The sequence below is a fragment of the Dendrobium catenatum genome, unplaced genomic scaffold (assembly GCF_001605985.2).
Source record: "Dendrobium catenatum unplaced genomic scaffold, ASM160598v2 fragScaff_scaffold_361, whole genome shotgun sequence".
Classification (NCBI taxonomy): Eukaryota; Viridiplantae; Streptophyta; class Magnoliopsida; order Asparagales; family Orchidaceae; genus Dendrobium; species Dendrobium catenatum.
The window spans coordinates 3,254-21,895 of record NW_021318823.1 but is presented as its reverse complement, the minus strand read 5'-3'; the positions used below and the strand labels follow the sequence as shown (position 1 = coordinate 21,895).

At 33.4% G+C, this 18,642-nt stretch overlaps 1 protein-coding gene across 1 annotated transcript; it reads right to left on the bottom strand.

Moving 5' to 3' along the window:
* Positions 1 to 4,002: 4,002 nt before the first annotated feature.
* LOC110106534 (dolichyl-diphosphooligosaccharide--protein glycosyltransferase 48 kDa subunit) lies at positions 4,003 to 17,605 on the bottom strand. The gene is made up of 11 exons (XM_020836465.2): positions 17,596 to 17,605; positions 16,749 to 16,826; positions 16,328 to 16,344; positions 14,951 to 15,004; positions 14,755 to 14,865; positions 13,740 to 13,795; positions 13,628 to 13,669; positions 4,798 to 4,873; positions 4,557 to 4,628; positions 4,330 to 4,455; positions 4,003 to 4,167 (listed from the first exon to the last, which is right to left on the bottom strand). Exons 1-11 carry the CDS (start codon positions 17,603 to 17,605, stop codon positions 4,018 to 4,020), a joined length of 792 nt encoding a protein of 263 aa, XP_020692124.2. The 3' UTR covers positions 4,003 to 4,017.
* Positions 17,606 to 18,642: the final 1,037 nt, after the last annotated feature.

Here is an 18,642-nt window from a genome sequence, read left to right as displayed (position 1 = left end):
GAACAACCTATGTTTAACGTGAAAAAAAAAAAGTCACCAGATCTGAATGTGATATCACCGAAGCTCATCACCTCAACCGCAGCAGCAGCAGCAGCAGCAGAAGGGAAGGCAACCGCTATCACGTGACATGCTCGCAACAGTAGCAGCTATCGCCAGCCAAACTCACCCAGCAACTCTCCTTTGTTGGGTTTCCTAGCAGTAGCCGGTCTCTCCGCTCTCTACAGATTTGTCGTCTAATTCGCAAACAAGGGTAAATCTGACTAACCTCGTGGAAATCTGCAGAAAAGACTGCAAGTTAGCAACAGATTATATGATCCCTAAATTCTCCTGCTTATCCATTGCCTATTTGTTGTTCTTTCCGGTCCTCTTTGCCCGTCAGATTATGAGCATTTTTATTTTTCATCCCTAAATTGAATACATTTAGGAAATCTTTTAACATTTGTTTTTCATCACTAAATTCTCCTGTTATTTTATTTTAAACATTTGTTTTTCATCCCTATTTGTAAAAGAGGTTAGTTGGAATCTTGGTTCAGTCAATTGAATTTTCTGATTAACAGACTATTCTAACTTCAAACAAACACTACTGTGAAACAGTCATTTTGTGTGGTCTAAACATTTGTAGCTTTCAAGGATGAAATCTATGATAGCATACATTTAGAAGAACTCCTTCAACGAATGTTAACATATAAAACTTCAACTTGGTGTTATTGGTATTAAATTGGAGATACTTTTTGTCAAGGCATGAAAACAAATTGTTAATAGATTTTAAGATAACCTTATCTTAACAAATTGTTAATAGATTTTAAGACAGCCTTATCTTATATTTAGTAATTTATCTTTTAAAAAAACATTTTAAAACTGTCAATGCTGATCCTAAGCCCGAATGAAAAAAGTTGAAGGAATTTTTTTTAAAGATAAATAAGCCCCCCTCTAGGAAATGTTTCTAGCTCCACCCCCTCCCCCCACTGATCACCATTATACCCCTTTAGTGTACACAATGCATTGGTGCCCTGACACGTTTGTTGGTTTGATATGGTTCTATGAGAGTACCTTCACATGTACATCGAGTTATGACTTAAGCAAGAAACAGGATCTACTTAATGTTACATGATCAACCAGGTTGATGTTTGAGTATTCACAATGCAAAGGTATGTTTTCCATTTGTCCTTTTAAGGGATTTCAAAGAGATTGCACTGAGGTGGTGTTCACTCGAATGAGTTCCATTTCGTTAGATATAGTGGCGCCCTAGTTAAATCAGGGTTGATCAAAAGTCAACCATATTGTCTAAAGATTACTGATATGTTATTTTTTTTTTCAAATTTTTTTCTATTTTCAATTAACTTTCCTTTGCGGTTTCTTTAACAAAAAACTTCGGTTCCAATGCATTAGCAAGATTATTCGTATCCAAGCAGATCTACCACTGCAGGAGTGATTTTTAAAATTTTATGCACCTTAATCACCCTTTTAGGTGTAAAATGCCTTGAGAACATTTCAAAGTAAATATGGTGTTAGCTGCATTGGCAACCTACCCAAATTGGGATTGATCGAATTTTTTTATAGTTTTGTAAATTTTTAATATTTTTAATAAAATTTTCTCTAGTGCTTCTTTAATATCTAGATGGAATACAAGCGCATGCAGAAAGATTATTAGTGTCTTCAATGCATTTGCAAGATTAGGTCCAAGCATACCAACCAATGTATGAGTGATTTTAAATTTTAACGCTCCTTAATCTTTGCCGTGTACAATGCCTTAGCACATTTCAAAGCAAATATGCAGTTGGATACATTCGCGCCTTAGTAAAATTAGAATTGATAAAAAAAATTAAAATTTTGTGAATTTGTTATATTTTCAATGAATTTTCCTCTGGCGTTCCTTTAATAATTTTTAAACATAAAAAATTGATGAAATGAAATTTAAATTTCCCATCAACCATGACAATAATGCAATTTCCCATGATTTACAAGAATTTCCGAGCATTCTCAAAATTTTGATAGGTCTAGGGAACGTATCCAGAAGGTTTACACTTGCAATTTTTTAAAATACCCAAAGGATATTTTTGCAATTTATAAATTATTTATTCGTGTCGATCTCGCTCTACAGGAAAATAACACATTGTGGCATTTGGAAAGAACATGCAACGTTAGGGTTCAACCAAATAGAGCTAGCGTTGACTTGATCAATAAGAGACATGTGGCAACTGACAATAGGCCCCATGTCTGGCACATGCCATAGCTGGGTCATCCAAAAATCTCGAAAAAGTTCGCATGGCAGTAGGAAAAAGATGTTCGTTGGCATACTTTGATTTATCGACATGGCCAATTAAACTGAGGAATTAGTGAAATTCAATGAGGTGGGCATTGGTTAGTTAACATGTCATCCACATTGATAACATGCGGAAAAGTTCCCACAAATTGGAGCCTTTAGGAAGGTTGAAATGATCAATGTGTTAGGGCTACAATGTTGATGTTAATCATTTTAGATGCTAGGCACATCCGATCCTAAATGCCATGTAAACAATGAACTCATTATTTAATAGGAAATAAAATAGCAATGTCATGTTTAATCTTTTTTTTTTTATTAATCCTTTTTAATTTTTCTGTTAGAACTTTAGTCCAAATCCTACTAAATATGACAGACATAAAATTATGATTGGCCAGATGACTTCATAAATGTGTTAGGGCTACAATATTGATGCTACTCATTTTAGATTCAATGCACGTCTGACGCTTAATGACCAGTGGATTGTGACCTCATTGCTTAACTAGGAATTGAAATAAATAATAATACGTCATGTGGATAACATGTCCCATTATATTGTTAATCCTTTTTTATATTATTTTTTATTAGAACTTTGGCAATGCTACTAACATGGGAGACAATATATTACGAATGGCAAGGGGAGACTTCATTGCTTATTATTTAATCTTCTTCTTATGAATATGTATCTAATACTAAGATAGTTATATACAATCTTGTTCAAAAAGCTAGACTACATGTTGGAATTGTGTCCAAGATTGATGATGAATTATAGAGATACCTAATGCAACAACATACCAAACTTGATTCTGATTATTCTTGGATTACATTGCAAGCATCACAATATTTGTATTATGATCAACTTGATGAATATTAAACTCTAAATTCAGCAAAGGAAGATATTTTCAAGTAAAGAAAATTTGATGGAAATTTGAAGATTCTCGAGCTGGCTACTATATCAACTTGCAATAGATAATTGTGCGCCTCTTATAGTAATTTACAATTCTCATTGATTGGCTCCAATATCGACTAGCTAGTAGTGTGGTCCACTGGTCCCTATATGTGCATGTTGCAGATTCATGTAGCAAGTCATGTGGCAAGCAAGCGTCAATTTCCATGGATTATATTATCCTATTCCTTTACACTTGTTATCTCACATAAGACTATTCTCACGAGATTTCAAAGTCGGGCAGTTATTTTAACAATTTTAAGTAATGTTCTTTGTTCTACCATACCTAAATTCTCGCCTTCTATTTCAACATTTTTACTTGCTTCATATGTGTTCCATCTATTATAAAGAAGTTAGGATAAAATTTCTATCATAAAGAAGTTAACAAAAAAATTTATCAATATACGTGCAATTCAAATCAACTGATTATCATAAGCAACCAATTTTAGCAACCCATAAAATGCCTGCCATATAATGGAACTATACCTTCTTTGCTAAAGTATGTTACAATTCTATATTATGCAACAACATCATAAATCTTATGTTTCAATATCAAGCATAAAAAAAACATTTTATCCAAAACATGCCATAAAATCTTCACTGCATTGAAACACTAAAACCTACTTCCTTTGAGCATGGCTTTTTATTGGGTATTAAATAAACCAATAGTTTTAGGCAGCCGGAAGTTTTTTTATGCCTTTTAGGGAATAATAATCAGTACAAACAACCACGCTCTTTAAGTAAAGATAAAATTTTAATTATTAATCTACTTCTTTGAACACTATAACTTTGAAAATTCCCAAAAGAAGTATTAATGAAAACATCCAAGGAACAAGATTACAATGATATTACTTACTTGTTTTGAAAGAGATAAGCTTGTGTACCCCAATCTCTGATACTCCACCTTAAACTGGAAGACGCCATAAACATCTGGAACCTTGAATGATGTAAAATAAAGTCCCTGCAGAAAGGTACATTATTAACTCCAACGGTCCAACCTAGACAAACGAAGCATTTTACAGCAAAACGAAGCATTTTCCAGCACAATCCCTCCATCTTGTACAAGTGAGTGTCCACAAACAAAAGAAACAAGAATAAAGAAAAGATCAACTTGAGATTGTACCTTTAGGTCAGTGGACAAAGATTTCAATACATAAGGGCTCATCATATAGAATTGAACCTGAACATCATCTGACACATATGGTTTCCAGGAAGATCCAGACCATTCATAGATTTCAATAGAATATTCCTACAGTCATAAAACAATATAACTTTTAAGCCAACCTTAGCCCTTGCTTGGAATTTAAAAATTAGAACGTACACTTCTCCAAATAATTGATTATTAGTTACCAGATCATCATTGATACGGTACATTGCAGGCTCAGCCAACTCTGCTACCCGGTGATGAGTCACATTTACAGCCTGTACGAAACAAAAATGCATATCCTCAATTACAAAAGATGACATACCAGAATAATGTCCACAAATGTGGCAGCCTTAGCTTAAAAAGTAGATAGTGAAATACAACAAACGTATGATAAAAAATAAGAAAGTACCAACCATATGAGTAGAAAAATAAAAACAGATTCACCTTTAGATGGCCCCTCTCATGAAAGACCCATTTGCTGATTTCTGTCACGAATTGCTCATTGCCAGACTTCTCATGCCTAGAACATCAAATTTATTTATAGTCTAGAATATGGCAATTGCTTTACAAACATTAAAAAAAAGGTAACCTTGTAGTACAAAACATTTAAGTTTGATCTGCTTCTATAGGCTTAACGTAAAATTACCAAACCGTATGCAAGACTCACATGGATTTAATATTCATCAGCATAGGAGTTGTTATTCTCACAGCAGAAGCTATGTGCAGCAATAGAATATAAAGTAATGTATCAAAAAAATATGAGTCTCCGTTATTTAGTTTGCATCCACATCATTATTAAACCATTCATACACTGTATTGGTATCAGTGATAACAATTGTGTGTAATGAAAGAATATGAGAGCTTTAAAAGATAAAATTTTTAATACTACAACTAGGTTGGCAATATTATATGGATCCAAATATTTGTTGTAAAAAAATCATTGACATCTAAGATGAGTATGATGGGGGGAAAAAAAAAAGTTAAGATGGATACAAAACAGAACTAGGAAGGATAAATCAACCAATGATTACATCAGAGGAAATATAGAGGAACATCGTTAAAAATAAGGTAACTAAAAAATAAAAATATATTTAGATGGTTTGGACATGTAAAATGAAGGATAAAAAATGTTCCTATTAGACAAATTGATAAAATTAATATCAGAGGATTTAGAAGGAAAAAGAGTGGACCTAAGATTAAATGGGCATAAATCATTTTGCAAAAAAATAAGTTTAATACCTTAAACATCACTTAATAGGATTAATGGAAAATGAGTATTCAACATTCATTTTGCCTCAGGCTTTGCCTCAGCATCTTGGCTATCATGAAATTCAACATTCATCCACAACTTCTCTAGCTTAAGAGAAGGTGATTTTCACTTGGCATTCATTCGGTCAATTAAAGTTAAAAAAAGTGTTTTTGAAGAATGATGATTTTACTAGACTCTCTTCAGTTTGATGAAAATAATTAAAAATCAATATGGATATTATATTTTATGGGCACCATCAAAATCGCTTAAAATTTATTATTTCATTTTTTCATATTCAAAACAAAAATCAATAGCATTTAAAACAAGTTTTTAAATTATAAGAAACCTAATGAGCCCATAAATGCACGTCTAGCAAAAATAGCATGATTCACTTATCTCATTTTCAACTTAGACATAGAATAATATAAAGCCTGAATAATGGGATTTTGCACAAGTAAATTCATCAATTAAAAAAATATAAGAAAATGCATATCAAGATGAGAATAACAATTGTTAAACCATCAAGCATTATTGACGTAAAATGACCAAGGATAAAAGTTTTCTAATACAACTAGTATGATGCGTAGTATAATTTTATATAAAAGAAAATTAAGGATTCGTAGATCACAAACTGTCAATTAACTCAATGAGTTGTTTTCTTTAGTACAAGAGTGTAAAACCAATTGATAATGAACAGATTGAAACAATCCCAAAATTTTAGTAAGAAATTGGAATCATACAATATCAATGACTAAATTGAATTATTTTTTTTACAAATTAGATTTCCTGTTCCACTTTTTGATTGAAATCAAGAGCATTAAATACGTAAATATCAATTATTGTCAGAGAAACAGATCAAAGAACAAAAAATACTAAAGAAAGAAAAAACAATCAAGTATCACGTTGGTACAAAGAAATAACGTGAATTAGGCAGTTACGCGTGTACCACACTCATAAAAATCACACAAAAAATTAAAAGTTATGTATTATATTCCTCAAATCAATTTTATATTTATATATAAACATTTTATAAACATAAGTGGTGCAACCAAAAACCAAAGATTGCAGACTACCAAGATTTCCTTTCACTATAACTTAAATATACACAAAACAACTTCCAATAAAAGACAACTTCAAATGCAAAAACACAACACTACTATCAACTTGTAAACAATACAACCAACTTACTATTAATAAAGCTTAGAGAAAAAGGATACAAATGAAATGGAAACCTTGGATAGAAGAAAGAGATAGAAGATCTTGATGAATTAGAAGATGAAGGGAGGTAGAAGACAATAGCTCTCAAGCTATTACAAACCCACATGTATCGTGCTCAAAAAAACATCACTAATCCATCCTTATAAAACTGCAGCAAACAACCCCTTTTATAGGGAAAAAAAAAGAACCCAATAGCCTCTTAAATTTGCCGCCCCCCAAGCAACCAATAAGAGCCAACATATTATAGGAAATATTAAAGGGAGGGGAACGGACAGCATGCGGAACCAAACAACCAGAAAAAGCAATCAAGGAACCGAAATCTGCCAAGGAAACCAGCTGAAATCCAACAGCCACCAAACTGTGCAAAGGGAGGGGAACGGGCAGTAACGTAGGGGAAAACCGAAGCAACTAACAGCAGGGAAACCGAAGCTTCATGTGACTGCATAAGGGGTCGGCTTGCCTACATCAATTCTCCTCCAGTTGAGAGATCTCATCCCCTGATGAGATAGCTCCAGAATTTTCATGATTCATTGAATGAGCCACATCCAATTCTTGTAGTATAACTGCATACTTTCTTTGGGTCATATCTTTTTCTTGATTAAATTGAGTCATGAAGAAGACGCTTTCTATTCTCATATTTTTCCGCACACAAATTCATTCTCCTGAATTTTGTATAGTTTGATCGGTAAAACTTCCTTGGAGGGGAATCCATCTATTTGTTAAAATTTTCTCTTCAAGATTAGTTGGCTGATTTTCACCAACTACAGATTCTATTTCATCTTGAGACTTACTTGAAACTTCGGCTTTTGGACTATCCATTTTTTTGTTTTTGATTTTTTTAAAAAAGAAAGAAAAACTAACACAACCTAAGTGCTCTGATATCAAATTGGTGCAACCAAAAAACAAAGATTGCAGAATACCAAGATCTCCTTTCACTATAACTTAAACATACACAAAACAACTTCAAATAAAAGAAAACTTCAAATACAAAAACACAACACTACTTTTAACTTATAAACAACACAAACAACTTACTTTTAATAAAGCTTAGAGAATAAGGATACAAATGGAATGGAAACCGTGGATAGAAGAAAGAGATATAAGACCGAGACAAATTAGAAGAAGAAGGGAGGTAGAAGACACTAGCTTGCAAGCTATTACAAACCCGCATGTATTCTGCTCCAAAAAATCATCTATAATCCATTTTTCTAAAACTGCAGCAAACAGTCCCTTTTATAGGGAAAAAAAGAACCAAACAACCTCTTAAATTTGCCGCCCCCAAGCAACCAATAAGAGCCAAAATATCATAGGAAATAGAAAAGAGAGGGAAACAGACAGCATGGGGAACCAAACAGCCATAAAAAGCAATTAGGGAATCGAAATCTGCCTAAGAAACCAACGAAAATCCAACAGCTACCAAACCGTCCAAAGGGAGGGGAACGGACAGCAACATAGGGGAAAACCGAAGCAACACACAACATGGAAACCGAAGCTTCATGTGGCTGCATGGGGGAACGGCTTGCCAACATCAATAAGCTAATAGATAAGGTTAGCATAAGATCAATCTAAATTGCAATTTGAATCTGAAACAACTATTTATAGATTCCACATCCAACTGGATAGAAGTTTATGGTTGCATCATGTCAACTATATGCAGAACATTAATTGGATGAATAAAAAGATATAATAATTATACAATTTAAGAGAAATATGAACATTAAGTTTCAAGAAAACAACAATATAACTATCATGAGAATCATTATTACATTCCTACATTCAATAACATATCATCATAGAATTTATAGAGCGGAACAATGATTTAAAAAGTTTCTTTTTAAAATACAAACCGAATAATTTTAAAGAGCTTAATGCAGAAAATTAGAACTAGTGGGACATGCATGCTCAATCATTTTCGTGAGGCCTTGCTACTAAGTCCCCGATGATGAATATAAAATATAGACTTGTGGAGAAATACTTTCCATTTGGTGATTATAGGGATTAAATACATGATCAATTTATAGATTATAAATAGAATAAATATAATGTGTATGAGAAATATGCAAGATTAGAAAGTCTTATAACAAAATATTATCTATCATTAGATTATTTTGTTACTACCAATTATTTTAGAAGAATGAGTGTGTTGATTCCTATTTTTAAGAATAAAGATGATGCACAAGATTGAGCGAATTATAGAGGAATTAAGTTAATGTGCCATAGTTTAAAACTATGGGAGGGAGTTATGGAGTATAGGTTGCAGTGTGATACTAATATTTCTCAAAATCAATTTGGATTTTGATAGGAAGTGAATACAATTTTCTCAAAATCAATGAACAACAATAAGAAATTAGGAAGAAGAACACACCTAAACTATTTTTATTACAAGATATATGAAAGAAAATAGCAAAATAAAGTTGGATCTTCAATTGGAGAGGAAGATCTAGCTCTCCCAAATCCCTACCCGCCAGCTAGAGCCCAAATAACCTAAGAATAAATTAAATTCATCAAACTCCAAAACATCCTCCTGATCATCTTATTGATAGCCTTAAATAGGCTCCCATAATTTCCTCCCAAATTAGCCCCTTTTCCCTAAATAATTTCCTCTCATATTTGAATTCAAATTAGATTTATTTTCTTAATTAATTTCCTCTCAATTGTAATTAAAATTTTCCGAAACAGTCTCCCATTATTCTTCATCATTTTTCCTAAATAATTCCCTCTTAGATTTTGAATTCAAATTAGATCTCTTTCTTAAATAATTCCCTTCCAATTGCAATTTAAACATTCCTAAATATTTTCCCTTTGATTAATAACCTTACTAAATATCTCTCTCTTAACTAGGAAACTTCTTAATTTCCTCTCAATCAAATTAGTCAATCCATCAATACTCCCCAATCAAAGTGCCACCTTGTCCTCAAGGTGGAACGAAGAAAACTGCTGATAAAGCAATTGACTATACACTGGACTGAAAAATGGACTAACATTATGTCGAATGATCCATTCCTCTAACATCTCTCAAATCAATCTCTCAATCTCATTCTTCTGGACTTAGGAATGACGGTATAGACAAACACTAGCAGGTGAGACTCCTTCCTTCAAGATGATCGCATGCTCTCATATTCCTGCAGAGGAGGCAACCCCTAAACTAGCTGGAATACCTCTTGATTCTGCTGTAGAAGTGGCTGAACCATTTCTAGTGCTTCTATCTTCCCCAAATCTTCTTCCCTTTCCAAACTTTTCAGCTCCCCCAAAAATCTTACTCCTTTACCATTTCCCCTCCTTGGAAGTGGCTACAAAAATGGCATCTCCTTTTCTTCCCTCAAAACTTCTACCTCCTGATCCTCCATTATCGTCCCTATATTAGGGTTTCCCCCACTTCTCAGTCCAATCAACGGTGCTCTCGCTTCTGATGTTGTCAGTTGGGTGTGAAGCTCCAATAATTTCCTTATCATTCCTTCTAGGTTGAAAAACTTTCCCTCCATTGATATCATTCTATCCTCAAATGCTGATTTTAGTTAGTCAACTTTTCCTTTATTATGCTCTTCCAAGACATCAACTTCCTTTGCCGCCATAGGTCCCAAAAAAGTACTCTTATACCAATTTGATAGGAAGTTGATATAATTTCCTCAAAATCAGCAAAAAACAATAAGAAATTAGGAAGAAGAATACACTTAAATTGTTTTTATTACAAGATATATGAAATAAAATAGCAAGATATATTTGGATCTTCAATTGGAGAGGATGATCTGGCTCTCACAAATTCCTAGCCGTCAGCTATAGCCCAAATACCTAAGAATAAATTAAATTCAACAAACTCCAAAACATCCTCATGAAATCACCCTATTGTTAGCCTTAAATAGGCTCCTATAATTACCTGCCAAATTAGCTCTCTTTTCCTAAATAATTCCCTCTTAGATTTGAATTTAAATTAGATTTATTTTCCTAATTAATTCGCTCTCAATTGTGATTAAAACTTTGCTAAACAATCCATTTGTAATTCCTCCTTTTCCTTAAATAATTCCTTCTTAGAGTTTGAATTCAAATTAAATCTCTTGCTTAAATAATTCCCTACCAATTATAATTTAAACATTCCTAAATAATTCCTCTTTGATTAATAACCTTTCAAAATAGTTCCCTCTTGATTAAGAAACTTCTTAATTTCCTCCCAATCAAATCGGTCAGTCCATCAATACTCCCCTCCCGAAGTGTCACATTTTCCTCAAAGTGGAACGAAGAAAATTGCTACTGAAGCACTTGACTAATAGCATTGGACTGAAAAAATGATTGACATTAGGTCGAATGATCCCTTTCTCCAGCATCTCCCTAATCAATCTCTCGATCTCATCCTTCAGTATTTGGGGATGATGATACAAACGAACACTGATAGGTGAGGCTCCTTCAAGATTATAGCATGCTTGCATTCCTGTGGAGAAGGCAACCCCTAAACTGGTTGGAACACCTCTCGATATTGTCGGAGTGGTTGAACCATGTCTGATGCTTCTATATTCTCCCCATCTTGTCCTTCCAAACTTTTCAGCTCCATCAAAAATCGCACTCATTCACCCTTTCCCCTCATTGGAAGTGGCTCCAAATATGGCCTCTCATCTTCTTCCCCCAAAACTTCTACCTTCCGATCCTCCCTCATCATCAATGTATTAGGGTTTCCCCCACTTCCTAGTCCAATTAACAGTGCTTTCGCCTCCGATGTTGACTGTTGGGTGTGAAGCTACAATAGTTTCCTTATTATTCCTTCTAGGTTGAAAAAATTTTCCACCATTGATGTCATTTATCCTCAAACATTGATTTGAATTGACCAACTTTTCCTTTAAGACGTTCTTCAAAGGCATCAACTTTCTTTACCGCCATAGGTCCCAAAAAAGGAGTAGGACAAGGAGCAGGGGGATCAAGGAAATGTTGATTAAATGGAATAGCCTACCCAATTATGATGATACCTGGGAGCCATATGAGAGAGTGAAACATCAATTCTCATCTTTTCACCTTGAGGATAAGGTGGATCTTTGGAAGAAAAATTCAAAGTAAATGGTTGTTTATGGATCATATGATTGTGTTTTGCTTTAATTAGATTTTTCTCCCTAGAGTTAGGGTTATGTTTTGTTTTGTTGAATTGGATTCCTCTTAGTTTTGCTTGGGCTCTAACCGCTAGCTAGGGATTGGGAGAGCCGAATCTTACTCGTGAATTGAATATCCATTGTATCTTGTTTGTTTGTTTTTTCCATCTTTCATCAATTATCAAGTTTTCTAATGTTTTGCCACCAAATTTCTCGCAATTTCTGCTTCATCTTACTAAAATTCCAAATTTCAGCCAAGTTTCTTCAATTTCTGCAAGTCTTTCCTAACATTGTTCATGTATGGTCATGTTGATGCTAACTTGTTTTTTTTGTTCTTGATTTCCAAACTAATACATGGAAAGCTATAGAGAAAGTCAAGTTGCATCAAAATTTCAATCAATTTGATAAAAAAAAATGCTTTGAAAATGACCAGAAATTTGAAACTTCATCCAATAGGATCAATCTTAAAGGTACATAATGCATCACAACATATTTTTGAACTTCACTTTAAAGAGATTATCTATTTATACATGCATATCATAATTAGATTATTAGCTTGATCACAATTGCATTAGCTTTATATTTTCAATGATTTAGTTGTAGATTATTATTAGTTAGTGTATATTTTCTACTATTTAATTCTAGGTCATTATTAAGATTCTTATGATGCATATCTGACTTTTAGTATTTTTTTACTCGTCTCATATTATTTGTTAATCATTTGCATATCATATGCATGATTTGCATGAAAATGTTCACAAAAATTTAGCTATTAACTATGACAATTACAAGTGTGAAATTTAATTCTGATAATAAAGTCATGGCTTGTCTAAATCCAAAAAGATCTCTATATAAAAACTTTAAGCAATTGGATACAAGGAAGGCCAGAACCTTCAAAATTGCACAACATAAATTGAATTTTATGGCTATAAATTGAAAATTCAGAAAAATTTTGTTATCCTTCAAGTTTTTAATCTGTTTGATTTAACCTTATTTCATGAGTCTACCAATAATTATTTGGATTATGCTATCTTTCCGCCTCCTATTGAGTCCATATACAATACTTAGTCGAATACTTCCATGCAACGTTTCCTGAGATGATGAGATTATATCCATTGTTGCTGATGGATTTCTAAGAAAACTTATTTTGGCATACTTGATTATGATAATTCATGAATTACTCAATAGGAAGCACATAATTTATGTCTTTGGTTGATAAGTATCAAATGCTAAATTTCTAGGAGCCGAATTTGTCTAGATCGAGCAAATTTGCTGAAAATCTCCACTGAAAGCTTTACATCAAACATTAATTTCAGTGAAATTTATTTAGTTTAATTTTATTTATTCGTTCATTGTTATTTTATATTTAAGAGCATGCAGTGGTGATGGCTAAGAAACGTTATATTTTATTTTCTAGTTTTAGGTTAATTCATAGGGCTGGCATTATTTCAATATATCGTACACTGATCTGTCATGTAAGTACAAAATTACAATCCTAGATTCTTGGCTATGCCTAATTCCACTGCATATGTTCCTTAAAAAATGTCGTGATAGCATACACCACAATGTAATACAAAGGGAGAAAACAAATAAGATTTGCTTAACACAAAAAAGGCAAAGCCGCCTAGAAAAATGGGTGTATGAAAAAGATGCATGTAAAAACTAGCTGCCATCAGCAATTTGGATAAAAAAAATTAAGGTATAAGTGTATAACACATCAAAAGTACTTTTGACCGACTTGTTTAAGCTTCCAGCCTTCAGTACTCCAGATCTCAGAAATCTGCGCAGATAATATGGAAAACGTAAGGGAGAAATTAGCGAATAATTTCTATAAATAAATAAGCAAATACCTGTTACTAAAAAGATCCAACGATCCAGAGATCAACATGCGAGCATTATTTCTAGCCTGCATTTATATTAGCTCTTTTTAAGACCACAAAGCTACAGCATGCATTAGCATAGCCCATCAAATAAAAATTTTAAATACTGGCAATTTGAAATGCCACTACGCCAACAGGAAAATGGTTGGATAGTATAGGAGCTCTAGCCTTTCAAATAGGTGCCGGAAGTTAGAATATCGTTAAAAAAAATGGTTAAAACAATATATGAACATGAAATTACAAAGACAAATGAAAGCTCGTCAAATAAAATCTTGAAAGTTGCAAAATAAATAAAAAATGTGATTAGCAAGTTGGGGTATGTTTGGCTATATTTTTGTTTTTTATTTCAAAAACAACTACTTATGTTAGAAAACGTGTTTGCTTTGTTATTTTTATTTATTTTTGGAAACAAATTAATATGTTTCCAGGTATTTTGAAAACACTATCAGAGATGTTTTCACTTGTTCCAAAACATCAATTATGATAGTTTCTATTTTAAGTGAACCAGAAAAAATAAATAAACAAATATAAAAATAAAACACAACTAAGCATATCCTTGAGTACAACAAAAAAAGAAACACTTGCTGAACTACAACCTACTTTTTGTTTGAAAAATGTTTGTAAGGTACAACAAGGTTTGCATCCAGATCAAAAATCTCAAGCAGCTGCTAAATCTAGAGATGAAAGTTTAAAGTTTAGGTTCTTGAGAGTTCTCAAATATGTTTTGAAAAATCATAATGAAGAACAAAACACCATCAGTTACTCCAGCATCTGAATTTAATGCAACTTTTAATATTATAATAATAAAGTCAATTTTCCAAATGCTTCATGGTCCAAATTATAAGCAGATCGCAACTTGCTGAGAAAGAGGAACAAAACACGACATAAAAAACAAAAATAATGAAAATATCGAGTAATCAAGAAAATCGAAAAGCAAAAGACGGGAAGCGTAACCACAATTATTGATCACAAAAGAGTTTAGAACCTGCACAACGGAAACCAATGCAATTGTGGAGCCTGTGATGGAAGGAGTTGACAACTTAGTTTTTGGGCTTGCTGAATAAGCTGAAGGAGAAGCAGACAATACTTTCAAGACCTGATTCAAAAAATTTAAAATATGATTTCAAATAAATAAAAGGAAGGACAAATATGATGAATTGTATGAAAAGAAACAACTTTACCAAAGTACTAGCAGGATTTACAGAATGGCCAATTCCACGGAACAGTACAGGAGCCTGTTCAAATGTTTGATACTGTCAGTACAATAACTAATGAAGTAAAATGAAGTTATATTTTCGTATTTCCCGAAAAAAAAAAGTTATATTTTCTTGGAAAATGAACTTTTATGTTGAACAAATTCCTAGACAATGTCCTTAGCATTTATTTATACAGACCAATAAAAAAACATATATTGAAAATGGGAAAAAGAACAAGGGGAATAAAAAAACATAAACAGGTCTGCAAGTACCTATAAGAACATGTTACTGGCGATAAAAATTTTTCAATAGCATGATGTACACTTGAAAGGCAAAAAATTGCCAAAGAGGTAAATGTTCATTGCTTGTGGTGTTTGGAACATAATGCGAAGAAAGCATCGCAATAATATGTTCAGTCCAAGTTCCAAGGAGAAATAAAAGTCAAAAAACAAACTAGACCTAACACAGAATTTACCAGTCAGCCCTAAACAAAAAAATTTAATTAATCAATATTCTTATGATTAATTAGGGGTGTCAATTTTGGGTCACAGGTCGGGTTCGGGTCGAACCCGAAATTGGGGTGTCAATTTTGGGTCACAGGTCGGGTTCGGGTCGAACCCGAAATTGACCCGGCACTATTCGGGTCAACCCGAACCCGACCCGTTTTTAAAAATGGGTCAGTTTTCCTGACCCGAACCCGACCCGCTCCAGGTCCGGGTCAACCCGACACGACCCGAATGACCCGTTTCCAACAAAAAATGGCTAATTTTCGGGTAAAAAATGGGTCAATCTCCTCTTTTCGGGTCAAAATCGGGTCACTTTCGGGTCAAAGGGTTAACCCGAACCCGACCCGATTTTTGAAACGGGTCGAAATGCTGAACCTGAACCCGACCCGTTTCGAGTTCGGGTTGACCCTAAACCGAAATTTTCGGGTCGGGTTTTCGGGTCGTGTCAAATATTGACACCCCTATGATTAATGCAGTAAAAATATCGAATCCTTAATGGAGGTAGAGTAAACAGAAATAAACTGTTTTTGAAAAGGAAACCTTTTGCAAGCAACTGCCCTTTCAACTTGCACAAACAAGAAGCGAGAAGAAGGGGAGATGGAAAAATGCAAGATGAAGTTTATTCCTGGGCTCAATCTAGAGCATTCAAGCACCTGAGATGATCAGGAAGGTATAAAATAAATTTCCAAGTTAATAAGCTAGATTAGCCACTCACTATATGTTATACCTCAAATCAACCCTTTTACAACTCATGCACAGCCAACGGATCAGTTTAAGCAAGACTTGAGCCACTGAATTTAAAAACTCGACATGAACACAATATATGTTTTACTACAAAGTCTGAAAATTTACATACCATATTGCTAATTAAGCCTACCAAAAAAGAAAATCTTAACAGTTAAAAACCTCTCAACACTCGAAGAGCCACCAAACCTCCTCAATAAATCCTCATTAGCCTGTCATTATAACTATTTTATCCCTCCAAAAGTACTAATAATTAGTTTGAACAGAAGCGATGCTCAGCAGGAAAATTCAATTTCCACGCAGAAGTTGAGAAAAAACTCCACAACATGACAATGGCCATGATGAAATTGCAATAAAGTGAAATGAACATTAACATTAAAAACGGTAAAATAGCAGAAAAATAATTACTCAATTATTAAGTAATTATGTAGACAACGTCAATTACATAACCCCAACACCATATTTCAGTAGGCATCAACAATATGCATCCATCAAGAGAACTATATAGAGAAAATATTCAAGAGTTTGCATACTACCAACAACTGGAGTTAATCCCTCATGCACTCCTCCAACAGCGTCACTTCCACCAGCCAAAAACAGAAGTGCACAGCCTGATGGCCCAAGTAACCATTATTGGAGACCAAATAAACCTTATATAATTGGTGTCTTGGTGAGTGGGCTTCTAACCCCGAAACATAATCACCAACCAATATCGATTAAAGATACATCAAAACATCTATTCTTTCTCGGCTAAAACTACATACAACAGTTATATAACATGTCAAACAACTACCCTCATCAACCTATAGCCTTCACCCTCAATATCTTTAGCAATCAAACAAGTACAGAAATGAGATGCACAAAGTGCTCAAATTTTGCTAATTTACTCTAGCATTCGGCAAAAAAAAATACAAAAAGATTGCAAATGTATACTCTTTATTCCTCCAAAGATCTATATATGTATGTATGTATGTGTATGTATGTATGTATGTGTATGTACGCCAAAGCAAGATGCATTTACAAGTATTCCCAATGTATGACGGCTCAAACCTGCTCAATTTACAAAAATAGTTAAATGTAGCATAAGCATATAAAAGAAAAATTCACATCCCACTTTTCCTATTTCAAAAAATCTAGATCATGAAATTTCAAAACCCATGACAGGCATCCCACAATTTTTTTCACCTCATGGTACACCGTTGATAGTGTCAGCAATGAGCTTGACCCAATCTTAAAGATTTTTTGTTCGCTTCAGGCCAACACCACTTTTTGAATGCATCCCTCTCTCTATATTCTTCCACTCTCATTTGATTTGTGCTGGGATTCAATCTGTCCATGGTCAGTGCAGGCATGAACAATACAAACAATGCCCAACCAAACCTCCAGCCATGGTCAATGGTTACCAAGCACATCCATTGAGAGGCCCCTTTCTAGCTGCTCATTCCCTCTTTTCTCTCTATTTCATTACAATCAGTAATATAAACCACAATTACATAATAACAAAAAACTCTCTCAATTACTGGAAAAATTCTTAGCTTCCAAGTTTAGGTGAGTTTCCAGTTTAATGTGGTTAGAAAATAGCTTTAGGGGTTCATAGTTCTAACTTTTGAAGTTTTATAAAGCTTTTTCTGGGAAGGCATTGGCTACTTGTTAGTCTGTGCCTTAAAGAGCTATAAAGTTTATAAATATTGGGATATCATTGTTAACCCAAGGTGTTCCAGTCCAACAGATGTAACATAGAAAAACCATGTGATCTGACAACCCAAAAACATATCACAGCATAATCCAAAGAAGTGGTTAACCAAAAAATTTTTAGCTAGCCTAGCTTTTCTAGCCGATCCATTTCATGTGCTTTAGTGAAGTTTAAGGAATAGTATCTATTACAAGAAAACCACAATTTCCAAATATCTTCTAAAAATATCTGAAGTATTTGTATATTTCCAAGAACAACCATGGCAAATTGTATGGTACGTTCTACATCAAAGAGATAGATAAGATAATTAAATGAAAGGGGAAATTTCCAATAAGGATCAAGAAATTCAATCACATGCACTGGCTATATGTTAAAAGAATTATATGGTGACTTGACAAGGTCGCGTTTGAAGCTTTTGTTCGAAAATCAAAGTTTCAATCTAAACATGGGATTAATAAAACATGAATTAGGTCTCCATTGAAAGCTTTCGATTAACCAAGTACCATAATGCTTGACCTGTTAAAATAAACATACTTTCTTTATGGCTCTTGAATCTGAAACCCTAAACGGACTATGAACTCAAAGAAAAATATTAAAACTGAAAAAAAATAAATTAATTAATTAAATAAAAATTAAAAAATACAAAAAATAAAAATAAAAACTGAAGCAATCAATGTTTCAAAGGTACGAAAACTCTGTCTAGAATGTTAACATAATCAAGCTTCTGATCATGA

Excerpts from the sequence above, each read along its gene's own strand:
- LOC110106534 (XM_020836465.2), bottom strand. Across the intron at positions 13,796-14,754 it reads CATTGGTTTCCGTTGTGCAG|GCTAGAAATAATGCTCGCAT; the intron begins GTTCTAAACTCT and ends ATATAAATGCAG. Across the intron at positions 4,168-4,329 it reads CTTTGTCCACTGACCTAAAG|GGACTTTATTTTACATCATT; the intron begins GTACAATCTCAA and ends ACCTTTCTGCAG.